Raw genomic sequence first — 25,975 nt, 5'->3', positions numbered from 1 at the left:
AACACCTGTAATTCAGCATGCACTGTACCTGTTAATCCATCACATACAACACCTGTAATTCAGCATGCACTGTACCTGTTAATCCATCACATACAACACCTGTAATTCAGCATGCACTGTACCTGTTAATCCATCACATACAACACCTGTAATTCAGCATACACAGTACCTGTTAATCCATCACATACAACACCTGTAATTCAGCATGCACTGTACCTGTTAATCCATCACATACAACACCTTTAATTCAGCATACACAGTACCTGTTAATCCATCACATACAACACCTGTAATTCAGCATGCACTGTACCTGTTAATCCATCACATACAACACCTGTAATTCAGCATACACAGTACCTGTTAATCCATCACATACAACACCTGTAATTCAGCATACACAGTACCTGTTAATCAATCACATACAACACCTGTAATTCAGCATGCACTGTACCTGTTAATCCATCACATACAACACCTGTAATTCAGCATGCACTGTACCTGTTAATCCATCACATACAACACCTGTAATTCAGCATGCACTGTACCTGTTAATCCATCACATACAACACCTGTAATTCAGCATACACAGTACCTGTTAATCCATCACATACAACACCTGTAATTCAGCATGCACTGTACCTGTTAATCCATCACATACAACACCTGTAATTCAGCATGCACTGTACCTGTTAACTGTTAATCCATTGCATACAACACCTGTAATTCAGCATGCACTGTACCTGTTAATCCATCACATACAACACCTGTAATTCAGCATGCACTGTACCTGTTAATCCATCACATACAACACCTGTAATTCAGCATGCACTGTACCTGTTAATCCATCACATACAACACCTGTAATTCAGCATGCACTGTACCTGTTAATCCATCACATACAACACCTGTAATTCAGCATGCACTGTACCTGTTAATCCATCACATACAACACCTGTAATTCAGCATACACAGTACCTGTTAACTGTTAATCCATTGCATACAACATCTGTTATTTAACATATACTGTACCTGTTAATCCATCATATACAACACCAGTAATTCAGCATATACTGTATCTGTTGATCCATCACATACAAAACATAATTCAACATATACTGTGCCTGTAAATTGGTCACATACAACACCTATAATTTAACATACACAGCACCTGTTAATCCATTACATACAACCTGTAATTCAACATACACAGTACCTGTTAATCCATTACATACAACATGTAATACAACACCTGTAATTCAGCATACACAGAACCTGTTATTCCATTACATACAACATGTAATTCAACATACTTTTCCTGTTAATCCATCACATACAACAACCATATATCAACATACACAGTACCTGTTAACCCTTTCGCTCAAATTAATTCAAATAAATCTGTTTCCAGGTTTTTACAACAAAAAACAGCTATAAATTCCAACAAACTGTGTTTTGTTATTAGAACAACATATAATTAATATTTTCTGAAAGTAAATAATAATCAATACAAACACACCTATTCCATTATACATTAGTACTGTTATTTATAATCATTCTTATTCACATTTCAACTGTGAATCATTACAAACTTAATCAGTGTTAATCAAAATAACATCTTGTTTGTTGGTGATGGTTTTGAAGAGACAAAAAATTTCTGAAATTCATTCTAACATGCAGTAAGAGTTTTGTTTTTGAGGATGCAGAACACATATACATGTCACTTGTACAAGTCCATAAGATGGTTGTAGCTCCGCCCCTCCACCTCCACCCCTCCTCCCCCTCCCCCCACACGGTCACATTAGTTCCTGTCTCATCCCCTTCCTGCGCCAGCACCTGCGTGCCAAGCAACACATACGTCAGTTGTCTTGAAGTTGTGTCATACTGTGTCTGTCTGCAGGCTGCTGTTACAGGGCCTGACATTCTCACTGGGAGGTTGGCATCTGGGGCCTCTTGATTGTTTTGCTCCTTGATTGGTTTAGAGCATGCTGGCCTATTAATATGTTGATCTATCTGGAACATCCTATGAATACCTTCATTCTTCTGGCATCCAAGAAGAATCTTTTTGATTATAGGTTTCACGACGCTCTTGTCTTTAAACGGCATCAATGTTCCTCTTGTTTGTTGATCAATAAGCAGGAGAGAAGTCAACTTACCAATTGACAGGTTCACCCAACCAAAGTCAGAAAGAGGACGCTACATACTGTTGTGGTAATTTACTAGTTTGAATAGAATCTAGAGCAGAGTTGCCAACTAAAGCTCCATAATTTTGCACGCATAGTTATATTCAACCAATGCGGAAAGTGATTTTGTGACAGTTAAGGTGTTTGTTTTCTATAATTAGCAGCAGGATAATACGTTGCCATGCAGCATTGTATTGTGTTCATACGCGCAAATCTTGGTGGTTTATCCATTGTCAAACTTATACCAGTCATAATAGACACATTCATAATATCTTCTTGGTGGAATCATTAATACACTGTTAAACCTATTTCTGTGTGCGTAAGTGAACAGTTGCCTGCTGTTGTGTGTTTGTTTTGGTCATGAAGTTTATGATGGGTTTGAAGTGTGTGTTGTGAGTGATGCGGGCAAAAGGAGACAAGATAAAAATTTGATTGGAACAGTTGTTGCAATGAGTAAGAGTTACAGAAGGAGGTGGTGTGACAGTGGGAAAGCAGGTGATGGCCATGATATTGCATTCATGGCACTCTTCAGGTACAATGCGCACCCCTGCCACTGTCTGTGGGTTGCCTGTGTATGGCATGCTCCTTCTCTCCATTTCTTCCTTACCTATCGTTTATCCCAAAACCCGCAGCCAATACTGTGGCTGCACATTAGTACACTTGACTTTACACACTCACGACCCTCACATGCACACCACACACACCTTACCACCCTGACCACCAGCCAACCAACATACTGTCAGTTGTTCTGTGAGAGTTGTGTTGGCAACCTTTGGTTCCTAGTTCTTCTGCAGCGGCTTGGCCTGGTTTACAGCAGGTCCCTGCCTTCTCCCACCCCCTGCGGGTGGGTGTGGATGGGGGTCTCTGTGCATGTTTTGCTGCCTGTGAGTAGAGGTGTTAGAGCAGTGGCTGGCCTGGCATCTTAATCATCGGTGATCCTGGTCTGGAACATCAGCACATGACAACCATCATTCCTCGTGTCATCCAAGCAACTCTTCCTCTAGGATGGACTGTCAAGGTTCAGGCCGCTCTTGTTTATAAACAGTGCATCACAGTGCTTCTCTCTTGTGTTTGTTGATCAAATAACTGCAGGACTGACTCAACTTTACTGCAATGTTACAGGCTTTCAGGCCCAAGTCTGTAGTGTCAGCAGAAGAGTACGCAACATACTGTTGTTGTGGTTAACATATTGCAGCCTCAGTTGGTGCCATGGAGTGAAAGGTACATATAGGTAGCTAGATGTTTGCAAAACAAGATCCCATAATGAATTGTGCACTGCATAGATTTTAATCATTCAGTGAGCCAATCGAGTGTGTGACAGTTGAGAGAGAGGTGTTTGTGGTTGTTCTATAATACTTACACCACCAGTGATTAAACTGTGTGCAACATGCCAAGTCATCTGACTATTGTGTTCATACTGCGTCAAATCTTGCGTAGTTTGCTCTCTTGTCAAACTTTATTGTGTACCAGTTCAGCTGAAAGACACCATTCCATAATAATCCTTCTTGGCAGTGGATCTATATAATACACTTGGTCTCATAAACCACATTTCGCTGTGTGCTGGGTGAATGTGAACAGATGCCCCTGTGTTGCTGCATGTTTGTTGTGGTTCATGACAAGAAAAAAAAAATCATATGAAAACATGGGTTAAATGAACAAGTGTGTGTTGGTTGAAGCTGATGCGGGCAAGAACAGCGCAAGGCACAGAGATAAAAATGTTGATAGGTGGACAGCAGTTGGCTAGAGGTGAGGAGGACGTGTACAGAAAGGAGACAGTGGCTGTGAGGGCAAGAGGGAAAAGACAGGTGATGGCCAGTGTACTGGGAAGGTGTGACACCTTGGCATGGCACGTCTTACTCCAGGGTAAAGTGCTGCACCGTGTGCCGCTAGCGGCAAGCTGTGCTGTGGAGTTCTGTGACCATGATGATTGGCATGCTCCTATCTCTGCATTTTCTTTCCTTTTTTACCTATCGTTTAATTTCAGAACCTGCAGCCATATTTACTGTTTGTGCACACTTCCAGAAAAATAACAACTTGACATTTACAACACTTGCAACAGACAGACATACACATGCATACACTCACACACACACACTTACACACACACATACACACACACACACACACACACACACACAATGTCTTGCTTTATCTTGTTTTCCACAATAAGGATTATATTTTCTGTACATTTTTCTTTGCTGTTTGAACAAACTGGAATGCCTTATGTTGGATGGCTTGTGCTCAGATATTCACGGCTGCTTGAACTACATCGATGGTGACAAAATTATGATGGCCTTATTGTGTTGATGATGATGTTCCTAGCGTCAGATTGTGGATTGTGCTCTTGCTTGTTGTCGGTACGTGTCAAAAGTGGAGCTGACAGAACGATGCCCTTGCTGGAATGTTTTGTGGAGAAGTATAAGTGTGTGAACATAATGTATGAAAGGTGCTTAAAACATCCAATTTATTTGTGTTGGTTTTTTTTTTTTTTTACCTATTGTTAATATTCTGGCTTCTTTTCAATTTAAGAAGGTGTACTCTTGTCACCTAATGACCTCCAAGAATAAAGCAAAGGTTTTTTTGTTTTTGTTTTTCCTACATTGATTGTGATTGTTGCTGTGTGTTGCAGTGTCTGAGAGAGGCCGAGAGAAAGAGGGGAGAATGTGCTTTGGTTCCAAGTGAAAGAGAAAATTGAAAGTCCCAATGGATTGCCCCAGTGTTTGTGGAAACAGTTTGTTTCACAACCTTTTAAAAGAGAAAATACAGAGATATTTTGCACAAATGAATAGAAAGATAAATTCCATGTATATATATATATATGTTTAATGATGGTGTTTTTTTTCTGAAGTCTGGACATGGATTTTGTTTCTTCAGAATGAGGAGCAGCATACTGTAATATTATCTTATTAAAGCATACTGTAATAGTATCTTCATAAGGCCATTAACTGTTTTTACTTTACACTGAAATTCAAAAACTGAGATGAACTTACATGTATAATTCTAAGCCATAAAATAAAGTGAACTGGTGTCTTTTCTTTCACCTCTTTTGAAATATGAAGAAAGCTCAGCTGATAAATTCAGCAGACTCCTGACCCAAGCAGAAACCCAGCTCATATGTTAGGTCTTTGAGATCAAGGGCATTAGTTTTTTACAGCATTATTATTTTGTTATCATTTTAGTTCACATTTAACTTCTCTTTACATACTGTAGAGTTGATCTTCTAAAAAAAAATTGCCACCCCCACTCCAAACAAAACAAAACAGAGTGAGAGACCTTCCAATCTTTTTGATTGAACAATATTGTCTTCAGATTTCAATTTTGTTGAAAAGGGAAAATAGAGCAGCATCTGTTTGATAATTGCCTTTTATTTTTTTATCCAGGCTAATTGGGTAACTCCAGAATTTAAGGTTGTCATTGTAGCTTTATCATAAAATTTATGTGAAAAAAATCTTATTTTTATATTCTTGTTTATCCTTTCTTTTAGTCTTTTTCTTTCTTTCTTTCTTTTTCCTTTTTCTGTTCCCTTTTTAACCAGTTTTTCTTTCCGTGTACTTTTTATAATAATGATTTTTTTATGTGCACACTAACAGAAAAAAATAGATTTTGCTTGAGTAAATGATGAGGCAATGTTGCCTACAGTTTTTGCCATCACAAGGAAAATGGTTCAAAGTACATACATCTTCTGTCAGCCTCAGTCTAATTACCCTATCCCCAGTAAGATGCTCATTGGATTTGCTTCAAAATGTGGCTGTAGAGTTTGCTCTCAATGCATCATTTTTATTATGATAGCTCAGTGAATATTTCAGATGGTTTTTCTTGATAATTTTCAAGTCAAAGCTGTCTTGATGCATAAAATGAATTCAGAAGGCTCAGTGATCATTGGTGTATTTGTGCATGGTTTTCCCCCCATCAGAAATGACAGCCTTGTATTACAGTAAGGAGAACAGTTTGTTGCATGTGGTTGAACACAAATAGGGCATTCGTTAATGGAATTATGTGATAAACTGTAAGTGAGAGCACATGTATACATATATGCATATATAACGTGAGGTATAGGTGTACATAGTTGGTTAAGTTTCTTCAATGTAAACCCATTCAAATTCTGAAATATCTAGAGGTGAAAACTGTTACAGGTGTTAAGTTTAAAGCTGGCATTTTCAATGTAAAAGATGGTATTGTGTGTCTGCTTATAGCCTGGTTTGACTTGATCTGTTGTTTGTTAATGTTTGCTTGTTCTTAGTCATGTTCTTTATAATTCTGTACACTATAGTCCTGTATGCCATACACTTAAATTATATTTGCATTTATTGTTTGGTGCTTATATGTTCAATTTCTCTTCATTTGGTTTGTGCGTTTTCTTGATGTATTAACACAAGTCAAAATTTATACAAAAGTAAAAGCAGTATTTCCTTCCTGCATTTGAATTCTGCACTGCACATTGTTATTAAAAAAAAAAATTAGTAGTAATTGGATTATGTTTGCCAACTACCAAATGCAAGGAATGAAAGTAAACTTCTACAGACTGTTCCATTCATTCTTGTCAGCTGAAAGGCACTAAAGAAAAGGAAATGGCTTGGTCAGGAAGAACAGTAAACTCCAAAGGGAGCTTGGCTTCTCTAAAGGTTCCGACATGGAAAGTCCAGTGGTATAATAATAATAATATTTTATTTTTATATAGCGCTATAATACAAGCATAAGCAAGCTCTAAGCACTTTACAATGCAGTACCTAATGTGAAGCATATAAAAAGTAGAAACATTAAACAGAATCTTTAATATCATAAAAACACAATGCATAAAACTCACAAACATACTCTCAATACTACAACTGTTACACTCACACACACACACACACACACACATGATTAAACGGCTGAGATAACAATTTTCACTTCAAATACATACATTTGTCTGACCGTTTTATTTACCTTGCCATGTACTGATGTAGGTAATCATACTCCATTTTCAGGGGTGTGCATGCTGGGTATATCTTGTTTCCATAACTCACCGAATGCTGACATGGATTACAGGATCTTTAACATGTGTATTTGATCTTCTGCATGCACATACACACGAAGGGGGTTCAGGCACTAGCAGGTCTGCACATATGTTGACTTTGGAGATCGGAAAAATCTCTACCCTTTACCCACCAGGCACTGTCACCGAGATTCGAACCCGGGACCCTCAGATTGAAAATCCAACGCTTTAACCATTCGGCAATTGCTATTTGTTGTTCCCTTTTTTGGAGGGGGAGGGGTGGGGGGGGCCGCGAATACAATACAGGTAAAAAAAAAAAAAATTAAAAAAAAGAGAGAGAGAATTCAGCAATATGGAGCGGTGTTGGTAGGTAGAGCAACCAGGTTGCTAGCAGAGCCAGGTTGCGTTCCACAATGGAAGCTGTAAAAAAATTATAAAAAAAAGTGTCAAGAACCTGATTATAAATTTGACAGGTCTTCACACCAGTGGAAACGTTACTGTTAGCAGCCAGTCTGACAATGTGTTGCCTGATAAGTGATATGACATGAACAAAGAAAGTGGTCTGGAGGTCTGTTCAGTTTGTAAACAATGACACAGTCGTCAGTCAGTTTTATATCGAAATGACCTAATTAACTATCAACTTTCTGAACATAAGTATTCAATTTGGTACAGATTTTGTGAACATTTCTTACCAGCCTTAAAGTAACAACACATTCTTGATGTTTTATTTTCAAACAATATCATGTTCTTTAAAATGGAAAAAGAAATCTGAGGTAATCTTATGAAGTCTCCTTTGGACAGTGACATCACGGTTGAAGTGGATGATAGATATTACACTGGCTACTCATCCATGTTCTGTTCATGTTTCAAAATTAATGTGTATGTGCATGCATGCATGCATTCCACCAGTCAGCAATAGTGACTGCCACATGTTTTATTACAGTAGCATCTTCTGAACACTTTTCTTCATCTCCCTTAACTCTGTGAAGAGTCATTGGGGCACGTCACAGAACTACTCTCAACTCCACAGAAAAGAAATTATGTTTCACATGTCAGAGACACATTTTGAGAGACAGTTGTTTTGTTTTGTTTTTCAGACATAGTCTTTTGGTGATCAGATCTTTCATGAAAACTTTCTTTGCCATTGTAAAAAACAAAACAAAAAAAACAAAAACAAACAAAAGCAAACAGCTTCCAAACATCATCCCAACACATTTTGTCTTCTAATTTTGTGTGCTGCTTTATTTTTTTATTTTTTATTTTTTTTTAATAGTTCATTGTTTAGGGGGAGGATATAGTTTGATTTTATGTTTTCAGAAGCATTTTGCACATACATGAGAAAGTGAGTACAGGGTTGAACTGATGTGGTTGGTCTGTTCTTGCCATTGGCAAGCATATTGACATGAGTATGGATATGCCTTTCTGGAGAGAAATTGGACCAGAGACCTCCCGTTTGTGTTTTATAGTTTTTGGTTCATACACACAAAGAAAGAATACATGTGTTGTGTGTGAGTGCTGCGTGTGAACTTTATCAACACAATTCTAGGAAAAATCCAGATAAAAATATATATAAGAAAGGATACACACATTTTTGGATGTAGACCCAATCTTTGACTTACCTTGGTACAAATACGTGTGTGTGTGTCTATGTGTGTGTGTGTTACTTACAAGTATACAAGTTCTAACAGGCCTTACCCAACTTCTGTGAATAGAATTTAAAAGTGACTGACTCCGGATCTTAGTTTTTTCTTTCTTTCTTTGTATGTGTACTCTTTGTGTATGTGTCTTTGTATTGTGTGTGTGTGTTCGTCTGTCTGCCTTATCCAGTTTCTCTTACTGCACACAGCATTATCTGGCAGTGAAGGAAAAAACAGTTGCATTTTTTTGTTGTTGTTGATGAGCTTTGTTTTCTTGTTCATTTATTTAATCATCTGGGTTTTTTATTTTTTATTTTATTTTATTTTTTGTGTTATAGAAACCTCAAATCAAACTTTTGTGACATAGTTTTGACAGGCACAGTAAGCTTTTCACTTCTGACCTTGGATAATACCATGGTTTAGGGGTAACTGAATTATCAACAGTCCAGCCACTCATTGGCATACGCTTACTTTATTGCAAATGATGCATGTTCAAAGCAATATCTCAGCAAGTTATGGCTCGATTTTGATGCATTTCTTTGAATTTTGCAACGCGAAAACCTGTTGAGTGTGTCAACATGGCTGCTAAGATATATAGTACAGAAGAGGTGGCTAGAATTTTGTTTGATTGTCATCACAGCATGGACAGTAGCAGCTACGAAACATGATAGAAACAAAACTAATGTTGTTGATCAACTGAAGTGGTTCTGGTTATCCTGATGATGATTACTTGCTACAACTTGTACAAGGTACATGAACAGGAAGGTGGTGTGTCATGTTAGAAGTGGGTATAGGAAAAACCCAGTATTTTAGCTTGAAACCTTCATTTTAGGGTTCTCACGGACTATGAAACCCTCCGGATGAAAGTTTCAAGCAGAAATATTGTTACAGTCAGATTTTGTGTTGTAATATTGGGTGATTGTGTTTGTGGGTGTTTGGGTGGGAGTGCTTATAGTGTTTATCATGTTTAAAACATGATAGTGGAGAAAACAATGTGATTGCACTTGGTTGTTGTGTCCAGTACATTTGCTAATATTTTAGCACCATTTCCATCGATAAATTAAATAAACTTGAATTTTCTTCTCCCCCACCCCCCTTTTTTTTTCTTCTAAAAATCTGAGTTATCTTCCCCTGGTTGGGAGTAATCTCATCTTGTCAACATTGAATTTGTGATAATTATATTCTCCAATCATTTTCCTTCAAGGAAACATATACTTTTAGTTTTTACACACTTTTGAGCATGATTTTTTTTTTTCAGAGGTTGGAAATTATTTAGCAAAAAAACCCCAAATAGTTCAGGAAGTGAGTGAAAGGGTAATTTTTTTTTTCAGGAATGGGTAACCATTGCTTCATAAGACTGTTGTGAGCCTGTCTTACCCTGGTGTGTGTATGTGTGAGAGAGAGACAGAGACTCAGAGATAGCATTCTCTGATGCAAGCTTTTGCACATGAGATGAACTTAAATCTAGGAATGAGCAATATCTATTTCTACATTTGTATGTTTGCAAATTTTATGATGTGGTGAATATTGCTGCTTCTGACTTCTTTATTTTTTATGTGGTTGATTGTGGCACTTCAGAGTTTCTTTCCTGCACAATTTTTTTTTTAAATGTTGGCAGTTGCAGTACTTTAAATCATTTGGGTTTATTTTCCCTTTTCTGTGACAAAACCAATTCTTTTCAAAACTGGTTTAATATTAACTCAAACTGGTTTAATGTTCATTACACTAGACATTATTTGATATGAATTCAAGCTGTCGAAATATGCTGTTCAACATTTGTTTGGTTTGACCATTTTCAAAGCATCCAGCCCTTCTTACAGATCTATATCAGAACATAATCACAGATAAAATGTTGATTTCACATTTCATCATTGACATTTATCATTTGTGGTATTGTGATTTTTCACTGTCACAACAGTTGTTTCCATTGTTCTGTGTGGCAGGCTGACATTAGGGAGGGTTTGCAGACCCCCTTTAGTCTGATTTTTGTGGAGATTCCCCAGTTATTTTTAGCGAGAACTGCATGTGCACGCACGTCTCCATTTCTTGGGGTTTTTTCCTGATCAAAGGAAGGCTAAAATTTTGTGAAAATTACTTCCTGACAAAATTTACAAGGTATGTTTAGTTCTGTAATTATACCCAAGCAAGCTAATTACAGCAATGGGCTTCCCATCATGTTATATGACCTACTTCTCACTCTGCAAGCGACGAAAGGTCCTCCACGAAAGCAGATTTGCAAACTGTCTTTTGTAAAGTAATACATGTACACTTCTGTCTGTGTGTGTTGTTGCCTGCAGTGATGTGTATTTGTTCTGCACAATTTGGCCAGGGACAACACCCTAGCAGTCACAGGTTTTCTTGCCAGTACTAACAGCATGCATACACTGATCCTGCTCCAGAACACGGGATTCAGAGTAGGGACAGGGATGGGAGGGTAGGGGAGAAAAAGCAAGAGCAACTTCATCACCACACTTACACTTTGCTAACACGGCTGCTTCACTTGTGCAGCATTTGTCCAGCTGATATTGGATTTCACTGTTGAAAAGAAAATGGTAAATTTATAATTCCAGAAGGAATACAAAAGTATTTTTCAAGGTCAAGTGCAGCATTAGGGTTTAGAGCTATGGCTTGATAATAGTGCATGCTTGTAATTCCCACAAGAGAAGTTTACACATCATTACTGATAACAATGGGTAGGAAGATTCTTCATGGTTGCTTTTTTTGTTTTTGTTTCTTACTTTAATAAATAACCCATACAAAAAATTGATATTTTTACTACTCATTGTGTGTACATAAATAAAGATGATCTCTCTGGATGTCTAACTTCCAGAATTAAAACTTAAGTGTGTGTGCATCAGCGTGTGTGTGTGTAATGTGTGTATGTATGTGTGTGTGTACACAAAGTTACTTTTCATTTTCACATGGTGGTTTGCATGTGTGCGCCTCTCAACACTCTTTATTGTAGTTTATTCAGCAGCACATTCTGTCACTGTTTGTCATCGTTTTCTTGCATTGAGAAGTCTATGGCTGTTTTGTTCCAAATAATTAGAGGCACATAATTTTCCCTGTGTTTGTGTTGGGAGAATACAATAATCCGTGAGTTGGTGAAGACTGAATTCATAGAATATACATAGTGAACAAACAATTTTTGTGACAGTTCTTGCATTCAAGCTGCTGTTTGCATATTTGATTAGCAGTAGTCAATTGTGGATCTCCAGCTGTTGATTACTTTGATGCAGGTACTTTCCAAGCTCAAAGTGTTGTGATTGTGATCTGTGGAAGCCACAGCGTAGTGCCAAGTAGCTCAGATTGAACTCAGGTTGTGCAAGTCTGATAGACCCAGCCAAGACTGTTGCACTTTGTACACAATTTTCACTTCTTCTTTGATCTGTCTGTCTCATTTCTGAATTCTTTCTCTCTTCCCCTCTCATGAAAATGCTCATAATTATATTGGTGTAATTGTTGAGTGGAATGATAGAGACATGGCTGCAGAAATATGTTGTTTTGAAATTCAGAGAGAAAGCACCATGCCTTGTAAATGTAGGTCAGAAGGGCAGACTGATTCACTGTGTATCAGTAACAACATCATTTATTCTTAAATAAATAACGTGTTTCCAGAGGCTGCCAAATACAATATAGAGAATTATCTTCTGTAAGATGTGGCCATTGCTGGCTTGGGTTGCAGTCAAATATTGTTAAGAATCACATGACTGGGTTTTATTCATTTACTGTCCGAGCATCAGTAAGAGATGAGATGTCTTCAAACTAATATAGAGTAGTGCAATGATTCTTTTTGTCTTCTGGTTGCCTGAATTCATATTTGTACACTGTAATCATCAGTTTTATTATTTCATGTTTGCATTGTCGATATTATGCACCATTTTTCAAGCTGAGGTTGAAGTGGGGTTTTTTTTCCAAGGACTTTAACTAAAGTATCAATGAAATACCTACAAATAGAATAGTTTCAGTATGTGTGTGTGTATGTGCTTGTGTGTAGATGCATGTGATGGAAGCATGACAAGAGGGTTTGCTGTCACATGTTTCAGTGAGAAATGAATATACCACAGTTGCAAGGTCACCTGTTTGAACTCTGTTTGAAAAAGTATGCTTGTAATTACTGATAACTGATGTCTTCATTGTTTTCAAGGATATGCAAAGCTTGATCAGACTAATTGAATCCTTATTTATTTGCATGCTGGAGGAAGTACAAGTGTTTGGATGTAGATATGAACATTCATAACAAAGATATCATAATCATTTCATAACCTTGATGCTTTGAATTACCATAGCTAGGCATCAGTCCGTGAATTTGAGTAGGGTGTCCATACATTACATGAGGTTAATGAAAGTTAAACTGAGGATCATTCATTTGAGGGACAACCTCGCGTGGCTTTCATCACTTCTTAGTATTTGTGGCTGTGAAATAGACTGCTGCTTCCGTTCTGATTTGCAGTGGTGTACTTGAAAAAGCAGTTGGGAAATAATTGTGTCATCGAGTCCCATCCATCACTGCACCCTGCCATTCCATATGTCCCTTTGCAAAACGAGACTCTCCTTTCTTCAGTCTAGCTGTAGATTGTTGAAGTGAAGCCTTGATCGAAAACAAAAAGAAGCTTATTTGATGGGTTATACCTCAAGGAACAAAAATGACACCTGATGTAGATGATTTTCTCCTTCCAAGACAGATTGTAAATCTAAGTGGGTTTTTTTTTATGGCCCATCTTGCTATGGTCTCTGCATTCCCCACAAAAATAACTGATCTGGATACAACTGGATTTAGATTTAAGACAGTTTTTTGTTATTCCAGGCTTGCAATATCCTTTTCCCAGACTTGGTTGTTTTTGTTCAATTATATTCATGGGTGATTTTCATCTGGTTGGGATCTGTTACAAATTAAAACAATAATAATAATAAATTAATTAACACATAAAAATACAGGTGTGTAATTTGATAAAGACCCAGTCATGAATGTCTGAATTTAAAAGATACATTTTACAGAAAAACTGCAGCTACTTAGTTTGAGATTCTTTGTAGAGACAGTTGAGGAATTTTGTGTCTGTTACCTTTTCCTCAAGACTGATTGCAGTATGGAAGTGTTCTGTGTAACCAATTGTTGGACTTGTTTTCATTTGAAATCATATTTGTATTTTATTTATAGCCCAATTCTTTAAAGATTAACTCAAATGTTCATTTTCTTCAGAGTGGAAAGATGGACAAATGGTTGATACTTTTCAGGACATTATTCTTTAAAGAAATGAATGCTATTATTAAACTCATGACTTGTAGATTTTAATGATGAATTGTGTTTAACACTGTTGATCAATCATGTAATTGTAAGTGTGGTTGTGTAACAGAATGCAGTGGATGTATGCATTGTATGCATGCAGAAAAAGTTGTTTCAAAATAAATATGCAGCTCCATAAGGCTGCCTGCGTTGAACTTGTTCTTTGTTAACTTGTTTAATGATTCCATTCAGTTGCCTCATATGACCTTTTCATTTCCAGGTATGACCTAGTGTAAAGCGTTAGATACATGGTAATTATAAACTGGTTCAGTGGTACTGTGGTACTTGGGTTTGCATTTTTCCCTTGATGGCTACTGAAGAAACTGTTTTATCAATAAATGTCTGAAGAGTTCTGCCTTGTGCAGGTGTGACAGCTTGTGGACTGGATGAATGCTTGAAGGAACCCTTGAGTTCTGATTGTCTGCATAGGCATACACAAATGAAAAAAAATGTGTGCACACACATCAGCACACAAGTCAATGTGCACCGAATATGTACCGAGTCAAACACACACACAATCTCTTGCATACTGTGTATATGTGTGAACATCTCTCCAAAGGGTAACCACTTAAGAATTGTAATGTGGTGTCCTATACTATACCATGTCAAACTGGTGCAAACTAGGCCTTTAGTTTGTTCTGTAGGTCATATTTCCCAATTCGCTGTGGGACTGAAAAAGTGGATTTCTTGGGGGTATCAAAACTCCACATTGCAGCAAACAGAGGAACTAAACACTACTCGCACTGAAGTCGCTCGATGAATCCTGGTTAACCAGCTGTGACTGCACATGCATAAACACAGGACCCACCAGGTCAATTGCACAGCAGTCATATCAGTGAAGTGCATTAAAGTCCAAGAGAACAAACAGGATAATATTCACATCCGCAGGGGCCCAGGTAGATCTGTGGGTAGTTGCCTCACTGTGGTACAGCACTGACTTTAGTGAACAGTCACCACACTGAACACTGCAGCAGGAGAGGTGGACAGTGACTGCAGTGAGGTGTCACACAATGTGCAGAGAACCAACTCTTGATGCACACTGTGGACAGGATGAACAGCAGGAGAGCTGGACAGAGTGGTGGTGGAGCCAGTGACACAGGAGGGATGGTGGAAGTCCAGTCAAGTTTATTATCTTCAAAGAGAACTCCACGTGGTGGCCAGGCCACTGGCAGGATGGTCAACAAGACAGCTGGACAGCAGTGATGGCAGTGCCAGTGGTGGAGGTGATGAAGCAATTCACTGGACCCAGCTCTTTGTTCAGCACACAGTCCACGTCATAGCCCTGCACCAACACATAGCATCTTTCATTCCTTCTTCACTTCAAAAAAGAAATACTTACAATAAAACAGAACATGTAACCTCAAGTATATATACTTTTCCTGACATCAGCATAGTCATTGTTAAATCATTTGTGAAAAGAAACTCTAGGGACAGCTGGACAATGCAAGGTCTTCAGAGAAGAAGCCCCCTCAGTCAAGTGTTTTGGCCCTTAATATTAGATTTATTCAAAACAAAAATTATGCCACACTCACTCTCTTCATGCACACTTTCAGACAGTATCAAAGAGGTTAACCATGGCGCATTTGTCACGCAGTGTGCAGAGGTGCGAGTCCTGCTTATGATTTCACCTGCAGGCGATAACTGATTGCCATGTTTGATCAATGCCAGTGTGTTTCACTGAGACCACAGAGGAGAATGGATTTGTTCCACCCCCTTCATCACTCCCTCCCTGCCCTGAAAAAGTGGATGACATGTCATTTAGTCCAACTCTGGGTCAGCCACAGAGCTAAACTTGGCATCCTGTTCCATCCTCTCCCTTTTCTAGCTGTACAGTTACCCCCACCTTACCCCTCTCTGCAAATTTTAACTCTTACTTCCATTCTCTTTACGCAAATCATTTGACAAAATTTTGCCACAACTAGCACTAAAGTCATTGTCACTGATGACTTGAAAAGCTTCTGCAAAATCTTGGGTGGCAAAATCTCAAAAGTTTGTAACATGCTGTTTTGAGTCACTAAGGCAAGGTTGTGGTTCATTGTCTGCCATTTTGAAAGCGACGTCTGATTGTCTGAGAGGAGTACTTCAAAAACCATTCCAGAATGACCAAACAAGCATGACTGCATGCATTTATTAAGTGTGAAACATACCTCCTCCTCTTCCTCATCTGGCAATAATTCCTGAATGGTGGATTGCTGTAACTGCAAAGAAACAGAAAGAAAAGGGCAGTGTATTATCTGACCATCTGAATAAATAAGGAGACACATGACATGGAAACAGAGGGAGGGAGAGAGATATATATTGCAAGAATCAGAATGTGAATAAAATGAATCACCAAAGTTATTTCAAGACAGACATTATCACAGACTGAAAAAAAAAGACTGTTGAAAAGTATCACAGCAGGACAGTATCACTTTGCTTCTTGCTGTTACTGCCAATTAAAACATAATTCTACTGAATAAGATAAGTTCAGTAAACACATACTTCAAACATATCCACACATATCAGTTTTAACTTTGAAGTGAAATCCCCTTATCACTCTACACTTTGTACACACAATTTTTTGGTATCATGAAGTATTATATCATAATCAAATTTACAGATCAGAAGTCAGCTCACTGGTCTGTTAATTTTAACCCCTTGACTGCTGCTGACAAGTATGCTTATCAGTGAAGGGCTGTCACCTCACTGATAAGACAGTGCTTACAGGTCAAGATGTCAGTGAAGGGCTGTCACCTCATTGATAAGACAGTGCTTACAGGTCAGGATGTCAGTGAAGGGCTGTCACCTCACTGATAAGACAGTGCTTACAGGTCAGGATGTCAGTGAAAGGCTGTCACCTGAATGAGATAAGAGAGTGCTTACAGGTCATGATGTCAGTGAAAGGCTGTCACCTGAATGAGACAAGACAGTGCTTACAGGTTAGGATGTCAGTGAAAGGCTGTCACCTCACTGAGATAAGAGAGTGCTTACAGGTCAGGATGTCAGTGAAGGGCTGTCATCTCACCAGGATAAGACAGTGCTTACAGGTCAGGATGTCAGTGAAGGGCTGTCACCTCACTGAGATAAGACAATGCTTACAGGTCAGGGTGTCAGTGAAAGGCTGTCACCTCACTGAGATAAGACAGTGCTTACAGGTCAGGATGTCAGTGAAAGGCTGTCACCTCACACATATAACTTATATGACAGTGCTTACAGGTCAGGATGTCCATTAGCATTCTTTGTGTGGATTTCTTCCTGTTGGGTTGCCATAACTTCTGTTAAGCAAAATCAGTTATACTGTTGATGAGCACACAGAAAGTAGTTCCTGTACTACACACCCATGCCACACTGATCTCATTTCAGCATGGTTCAGCTGTCAATGGGATTAAACAGGACATAGTGCATGGGTCAGACTGTACATGTGCAGGGGATATAACATCCAACAGGGAAACAATACAACATGTGCAGGGGATATAACATCCAACAGGGAAACAGTACAACATGTGCAGGGGATGTAACATCCAACAGGGAAACAGTACAACATGTGCAGGGGATGTAACATCCAACAGGGAAACAGTACAACATGTGCAGGGGATGTAACATCCAACAGGGAAACAGTACAACATGTACAGGGGATATAACATCCAACAGGGAAACAATACAACATGTGCAGGGGATGTAACATCCAACAGGGAAACAGTACATGTGCAGGGGATGTAACATCCAACAGGGAAACAGTACATGTGCAGGGGATGTAACATCCAACAGGGAAACAATACAACATGTGCAGGGGATGTAACATACAACAGGGAAACAGTACAAAATGTACAGGGGATGTAACATCCAACAGGGAAACAGTACAAAATGTACAGGGGATGTAACATCCAACAGGGAAATAGTACAACATGTACAGGGGATGTAACATCCAACAGGGAAACAGTACAACATGTACAGGGGATGTAACATCCAACAGGGAAACAGTACATGTGCAGGGGATGTAACATCCAACAGGGAAACAGTACAAAATGTACAGGGGATGTAACATCCAACAGGGAAACAGTACATGTGCAGGGGATGTAACATCCAACAGGGAAACAGTACATGTGCAGGGGATGTAACATCCAACAGGGAAACAGTACATGTGCAGGGGATGTAACATCCAACAGGGAAACAGTACAACAAGTGCAGGGGATGTAACATCCAACAGGGGGGGAGTACAACATGAGCAGGGGATGTAACATCCAAAAGGGAAACAGTACAACATGTGCAGGGGATGTAACATCCAACAGGGAAACAGTACAACATGTGCAGGGGATGTAACATCCAACAGGGAAACAGTACAACAAGTGCAGGGGATGTAACATCCAACAGGGAAACAGTACAACGTGTACAGGGGATGTAACATCCAACAGGGAAACAGTACAACGTGTACAGGGGATATAACATCCAACAGGGAAACAGTACAACATGTGCAGGGGATGTAACATCCAACAGGGAAACAGTACATGTGCAGGGGATGTAACATCCAACAGGGAAACAGTACAACATGTGCAGGGGATGTAACATCCAACAGGGAAACAGTACATGTGCAGGGGATGTAACATCCAACAGGGAAACAGTACATGTGCAGGGGATGTAACATCCAACAGGGAAACAATACAACATGTGCAGGGGATGTAACATACAACAGGGAAACAGTACAAAATGTACAGGGGATGTAACATCCAACAGGGAAACAGTACAAAATGTACAGGGGATGTAACATCCAACAGGGAAATAGTACAACATGTACAGGGGATGTAACATCCAACAGGGAAACAGTACAACATGTACAGGGGATGTAACATCCAACAGGGAAACAGTACATGTGCAGGGGATGTAACATCCAACAGGGAAACAGTACAAAATGTACAGGGGATGTAACATCCAACAGGGAAACAGTACATGTGCAGGGGATGTAACATCCAACAGGGAAACAGTACATGTGCAGGGGATGTAACATCCAACAGGGAAACAGTACATGTGCAGGGGATGTAACATCCAACAGGGAAACAGTACAACAAGTGCAGGGGATGTAACATCCAACAGGGGGGGAGTACAACATGAGCAGGGGATGTAACATCCAAAAGGGAAACAGTACAACATGTGCAGGGGATGTAACATCCAACAGGGAAACAGTACATGTGCAGGGGATGTAACATCCAACAGGGGGACAGTACATGTGCAGGGGATGTAACATCCAAAAGGGAAACAGTACAACGTGTACAGGGGATGTAACATCCAAAAGGGAAACAGTACAACGTGTACAGGGGATGTAACATCCAACAGGGAAACAGTACAACGTGTACAGGGGATGTAACATCCAACAGGGGACAGTACTGACGCTGATGGTGACAGAGACAGAGGGGTCAGCACTGCTCAGCACTGTGATGTCCATCTTCATTCTCTGCACAGGGCTGGACACAGACTTCCCACAGCTGAGACAGGTCAGTGATCTGAAAGCACACAGCACGCCCTGCAATCTGACACTGCTGTTTACACACCCAGTACACTCACACTCTGCTGTGTACAGTGTCTGTCATTTCATTCATTTCAGCCTTCACCTGCCAAGACAAGGTCACTAACAAGGCACAATCTCTTATGTATGATGACTGCTGTGTCACCTGCATCAGATTTCAGACTTTCACCTTCCTTGATTATATGGTTACCAAACCCAAAATTCACCCACAAGTACAAATCTTCTGTAAAGAGGTACAGGTTTGTAGAGTAAATCTTTCACATCCACCACCTGATTGTCCAGATCTCAAACTAAGTTGTGTCATCCGCAAATTATCTGGTAAGATTGACAAATCATTCCAGACTTCAAGGCATACTTTTCAGGCTCTCTTCCAGCACAGAAAATTGAGCTGAGAAAGCTGCACAAAAATCTCTTCTTTCTGTGAGTGGTGAGGCTCTGTGACCTGACTGTGTGTTGAAGCTCTGTGGCCTGTGTGTTGAAGCTCTGTGGCCTGACTGTGTGTGGTGAAGCTCTGTGGCCTGTGTGGTGAAGCTCTGTGGCCTGACTGTGTGAGGTGAAGCTCTGTGGCCTGTGTCACAACTCATGACAATCTCGTGGGGGGTGTTTTGTACATGCCCTTCCCCACTCGCTCTCCCCAGCTTGTCTTTTTTGTATATGTGACTCCCCGTTGTACGTTTTTCACGTGCAATCGTGGAGTCATGTTGCGTTCCTGTCACTGCTGAACAGAGGTTCAAGCCTTTCTGTTCTGTCAGTGACACTTCTCTAGGCTTTTCGCCCGCGGCCTTCTTGGAGGAAGGTCGTGCTTGTTTGGGGTTGGGGCTTTTTGCCCAGTTGGCACCCTCAAGTGAGGATTGTTTTCCTCCGGGTGGCCATGTTTTTCTGTATTCTGTGTGCTCCAGGTCAGAGGGAGTGCCCTGCTGGACGTGTCTCGTCTTTGTTTTGTTTTTATTTCCAGTGTCAGGGTAGTGGTACCCGGTTAGCAGTTTGCAGCGTCCCACTTCCTGTGCCATTTGTCCTTCCACCTGTGTCGGCCGGGTGGCATTGGTGCTTCAGTTGTCTGTTGTCAGCAGTTTTCCCCGCTGCCCTCTTCTCGTCACTGTCATCGTGTACCCGCTTTCATCGTCGTTTTCTTCAGTCTTCGTTGTCCACGTCATCGTTTGTTTATTTGTTTTTTTATCATCTGGTGTTGTGCAGAGTGTTTCAGGTTTTCTTTATCAACTGTCCTGAGTGCACAACATTCTTCAGACTGTTTTTTTCGCTGGACGGACGTGTCTTCAAGCTCTGTGTGTTTTTTTTGGGGGGTTGTGGGTTATTTATCCATTCTGTTGTCGTTTAAGTGTATCAGTTGTTGTGGCTGGGATTGTGGTTAGTCAGTTCATTTGGCAAGTTCTGTGTGTGACTGAATAAATGTATGTAAACCCTGAATTATTTTAGTCTGTGTTTGTGTTGTCTGGGTGTTAGTGCTGGGCTGGGTGGGGGTTTCTAGTCCGCTCTCTTATAGAGCGTGACAAATGGTGGAGATGCGGGGTACTTAGGTTAGTAGGGTGGGGGGAGGGTGTGACGTCTTGTTTTTCTTTTCTTTTTTTTTAGGGTGAAGTTTTACTGAGTAGTGGTTGAGTTCCTTTTGAACTTTATTCAAAGTACACTGATGTTATTGCCCGTTAGTGAATAAATGTTAAAATATTTTTTTTGTAACCAATTGCCGACTAAACTTAGATATTCATCTTTCTTTTGGTTTTGGTTCTGTCACCCAGGCCAGTGGTGAGCTTCTTTAAATCTGTCATACAACTGTTGTTTTTCAGTCATTGTCAGACAGCCAAACTGACTTTGAATAATGCTTTCTTTGACAGGAAAGTGGTAGGGTAATCTCCCTTGATTTGTTTTGTATGTAACATTTTGAGCAGTCATTTGTGCATGTCCTTCTGTGTCGCCATTTACCCCGTGTTGGGTTCTGGTCGTAGGACCAGAGGCGTTTTTGTTCGGTACTGTCATGTGCCATTTGGGGTTTGGGGCTTTTTGCCCAGTTGGATGGCACCCTGATGTGAGGATTGTTTTTCCTCCGGGTGGCCAAATTCTGTGTTATCGGTGTTTCTGTGTTTGCCATTTACCCTAAATTATGGGTTCTGGTCGTAGGACCAGAGGCGTTCTTTTTGTTCAGTTCTGTCTTGTGCATGTCTTTGGGAGTCACCCTTCACCTACCTTTTGGATGTCAATAAATAATGAATAACTTTACTTACAACATGCATCATTTTGTTTTCAACAGATACTTCATTTTCAACATGTATTTTATTTCAATTGTTAAATGTGGATATTGCTGATTAATTCAGTTCTTTCTATTGAAATGGGATTACATGAACTTAATTTTCCTTTTTACTTGACCATCAGCATTATTTTACGAGCTTTTAACTTTACTGTAGGATCAGCAACAGTTCAGCACTGCAATGCCTTTTGTTGTATGGACTTTTGCAACATGGAAGTGGGATGTCTGTTGTGTCAAATGTCTTGCCATTCATTGTGACTGTTTTGTTTGTTCCAAATTTAAAATTTGAACTTATGTGGGGGGTATTGTCACAACTCATGACAATCTCGTGGGGGGTTTTTTGTACATGCCCTTCCCCACTCGCTCTCCCCAGCTTGTCTTTTTTGTATATGTGACTCCCCGTTGTACGTTTTTCACGTGCAATCGTGGAGTCATGTTGCGTTCCTGTCACTGCTGAACAGAGGTTCAAGCCTTTCTGTTCTGTCAGTGACACTTCTCTAGGCTTTTCGCCCGCGGCCTTCTTGGAGGAAGGTCGTGCTTGTTTGGGGTTGGGGCTTTTTGCCCAGTTGGCACCCTCAAGTGAGGATTGTTTTCCTCCGGGTGGCCATGTTTTTCTGTATTCTGTGTGCTCCAGGTCAGAGGGAGTGCCCTGCTGGACGTGTCTCGTCTTTGTTTTGTTTTTATTTCCAGCGTCAGGGTAGTGGTACCCGGTTGGCAGTTTGCAGCGTCCCACTTCCTGTGCCATTTGTCCTTCCACCTGTGTCGGCCGGGTGGCATTGGTGCTTCAGTTGTCTGTTGTCAGCAGTTTTCCCCGCTGCCCTCTTCTCGTCACTGTCATCGTGTACCCGCTTTCATCGTGTACCCGCTTTCATCGTCGTTTTCTTCAGTCTTCGTTGTCCACGTCATCGTTTGTTTATTTGTTTTTTTATCATCTGGTGTTGTGCAGAGTGTTTCAGGTTTTCTTTATCAACTGTCCTGAGTGCACAACATTCTTCAGACTGTTTTTTTCGCTGGACGGACGTGTCTTCAAGCTCTGTGTTGTTTTTTTTTGGGGGGGGTTGTGGGTTATTTATCCATTCTGTTGTCGTTTAAGTGTATCAGTTGTTGTGGCTGGGATTGTGGTTAGTCAGTTCATTTGGCAAGTTCTGTGTGTGACTGAATAAATGTATGTAAACCATGAATTATTTTAGTCTGTGTTTGTGTTGTCTGGGTGTTAGTGCTGGGTTGGGTGGGGGTTTCTAGTCCGCTCTCTTATAGAGCGCGACAGCCTGACTGTGTGAGGTGAAGCTCTGTGGCCTGACTGTGTGTTGAAGCTCTGTGGCCTGTGTAGTGAAGCTCTGTGGCCTGACTGTGTGTTGAAGCTCTGTGGCCTGTGTAGTGAAGCTTTGTGGCCTGACTGTGTGTTGAAGCTCTGTGGCTGTGTGGTGAAGCTCTGTGGCCTGACTGTGTGTTGAAGCTCTGTGGCTGTGTGGTGAAGCTCTGTGGCCTGACTGTGTGTGGTGAAGCTCTGTGGCCTGTGTGGTGAAGCTCTGTGGCCTGACTGTGTGTTGAAGCTCTGTGGCCTGTGTGGTGAAGCTCTGTGGCCTGACTATGTGGTGAAGCTCTGTGGCCTGTGTGTTGAAGCTCTGTGGCCTGTGTGGTGAAGCTCTGTGGCCTGACTATGTGGTGAAGCTCTGTGGCCTGACTGTGTGGTGAAGCTCTGTGGCCTGACTGTGTGTGGTGAAGCTCTGTGGCCTGACTGTGTGTGGTGAAGCTCTGTGGCCTGACTGTGTTGAAGCTCTGCGTGTTACCAGGAACAACCTTTCAACACAAACAAAAACTTTTTATACTTAACCTTACTCTTCCACCATCCATCAAAATCAAATCATCAAGAAAACCAAAACAAAACAATAACAATTTTGAAAAAGTACAAAGACACAGAGTACATACTGTAAACCAGTTCGGACTGCCAGCTGATCACTGCCGCAACCATCACACTCTTCCCAGGAAAATGCTGACTTCTCGTCCACACTTTGTATTCTTCCTGAACAAACCAGTTAACTGTCAGATAAAAAAGACATCAACAGAGGGTGTATCACTTGGGACCAATCCTCCATTTTATATTCACACTGTTCTAATTTTGCATACAATTCATGCAACCCATCTCCACATTTTTACAGCCTGTAATACAGTATGAACCTTTGTCATATCTATAACCATCTCTAGAATTTTCAATTATAAAAATGTTGGAGTGATTCACTTATAATACTGTTGGAGAGAAAAGAAATGTCTGAAACAAATAAATGGACTAGCAGGCAAAACTATGTGTTAAAAAGAACCTTTGAGAAACAATAATAATGATATAAACATTAGCAAAAGATTGCAAAATAATAACAATAACAACAAACAAAAAGAAACTCCAAAAGATAAACCATCAGCTGCTGGGTGCAGTGGTTAGAGTCATGGACTGATTGTTATGGGATACTGTGGTTGGATCCCATCAATACACCCAGTATTTTTGTGTAAATCTTTTCCCTTCATGTTTCCATCATTTGCCTTCTGAGTGTCTTTCTGTTTATTTGAATGCATTTACTTCTTTGTTCAGTTTGCTTCATTATTTTATGTTAAGACTTCACGGTCACACAAACTTAGGGTATGTTCTCAATGCCTGACGATTGTGTTTTTTTTTTTTTTTTTTTTTTTTTTTAGAACAGCAGATGACATTGTGGTGCAGCAAAAATAGACCAGTCTGCTGCTCTGGCACCTCCTTGAAACCGAAAGAGATACCCACATCAGACTGCACCCAGAGATGAGTGTGCTACAGCATTAAATGGGAAAACCATGAATACAAATCATACATCACTGACTTCAGTGGTGCATCTCTGAGACTGTTTCTAAAATTCATTACTTGATCAATACCACAGGGGTCTGTATTTTTCAGGCCTGGCTGTCTAAAATTCATTACTTGATCAATACCACAGGGGTCTGTATTTTACAGGCCTAGTTGTCTAAAATTCATAACTTGATCAATACCACAGTGGGTCTGTATTTTTCAGGCCTAGCTGTCTAAAATTCATTACTTGATCAATACCACAGGGGTCTGTATTTTTCAGGCCTAGCTGTCTAAAATTCATTACTTGATCAATACCACAGTGGTCTGTATTTTTCAGGCCTAGCTGTCTAAAATTCATAACTTGATCAATACCACAGGGGTCTGTATTTTTCAGGCCTAGTTGAGGCACCATCATATAATCTGTCAGGCATTGGACTTCTGATCAACAAGATCCCCAGTAATGAGGGTTTGTGCCTTGTTTCAGTATGGTGTTGTGTGCTTGGAAGAGTCACTTAACTCCACCAAGGCATGAGTGGGTGCCTGACTTCGGCTGGGGAAGGTTTAAAGCAGACTGGGCCCTGTCGTCTTATGCTGAGCCCTAAACACAGTGGATATGAATTCACTACCTTCTTATGCTGAGCCCTAGACACAGTGAATATGAATTCACTGCCTTCTTATGTTGAGCCCTAGACACAGTGAATATGAATTCACTGCCTTCTTATGCTGAGCTGTAGACACAGTGAATATGAATTCACTGCCTTCTTATGCTGAGCCCCAGACACAGTGAATATGAATTCACTGCCTTCTTATGCACACTGAATATGAATTCACTGCCTTCTTATGCTGAGCCCCAGACACAGTGAATATGAATTCACTGCCTTCTTATGCACACTGAATATGAATTCACTGCCTTCTTATGCTGAGCCCCAGACACAGTGAATATGAATTCACTGCCTTCTTATGCTGAGCCCTAGACACAGTGAATATGAATTCACTGCCTTCTTATGCTGAGCCCTAGACACAGTGAATATGAATTCTGCCTTCTAATGCTGAGCCCTAGACACAGTGAATATGAATTCACTGCCTTCTTATGCTGAGCCCTAAACACAGTGAATATGAATTCAATGCCCCTACGAATGCAAAAGGCAATGGGATGTTGACCCTTTAACCATAAGTTACAGTACAATATATCTTTATTCATCTGACTGAAAACTGATTGTGCACTGACACCAGGATACATCAATATGAAAAGGAAACAAAAAGCAACCTTCTTGTAGCCCTACTAAAGAAAAAAAAACCCACAAAAAACCCTGTAAAATCTGATGCTCTT

At 40.2% G+C, this 25,975-nt stretch overlaps 2 protein-coding genes across 2 annotated transcripts in view; one reads left to right on the top strand and one right to left on the bottom strand.

Annotated features, from left to right (window-relative positions):
* LOC143285652 (phagosome assembly factor 1-like) overlaps positions 1 to 15,170 on the top strand; it is a 51,266-nt gene extending 36,096 nt beyond the window's left edge. The window contains exons 14-15 of the mRNA XM_076593048.1: positions 3,857 to 3,961; positions 15,126 to 15,170. Of these exons, the coding sequence (XP_076449163.1) occupies positions 3,857 to 3,961; positions 15,126 to 15,170 (150 nt within the window). The remainder of the gene's footprint in view (positions 1 to 3,856; positions 3,962 to 15,125) is intronic.
* Positions 9,809 to 25,975, bottom strand: part of LOC143285513 (DNA repair-scaffolding protein-like) — a 28,244-nt gene continuing 12,077 nt past the window's right edge. Inside the window, exons 11-14 of the mRNA XM_076592850.1 lie at positions 23,763 to 23,856; positions 19,439 to 19,550; positions 16,224 to 16,274; positions 9,809 to 15,358 (exon numbers count right to left, since the gene is read on the bottom strand). Of these exons, the coding sequence (XP_076448965.1) occupies positions 15,254 to 15,358; positions 16,224 to 16,274; positions 19,439 to 19,550; positions 23,763 to 23,856 (362 nt within the window). The 3' untranslated portion in view covers positions 9,809 to 15,253. The remainder of the gene's footprint in view (positions 15,359 to 16,223; positions 16,275 to 19,438; positions 19,551 to 23,762; positions 23,857 to 25,975) is intronic.

The sequence above is a fragment of the Babylonia areolata genome, chromosome 9, assembly GCF_041734735.1.
Source record: "Babylonia areolata isolate BAREFJ2019XMU chromosome 9, ASM4173473v1, whole genome shotgun sequence".
Taxonomy (NCBI): domain Eukaryota; kingdom Metazoa; phylum Mollusca; class Gastropoda; order Neogastropoda; family Buccinidae; genus Babylonia; species Babylonia areolata.
Note: the sequence above shows the minus strand (reverse complement) of the source record. Positions and strands in the feature narration are given on the sequence as shown.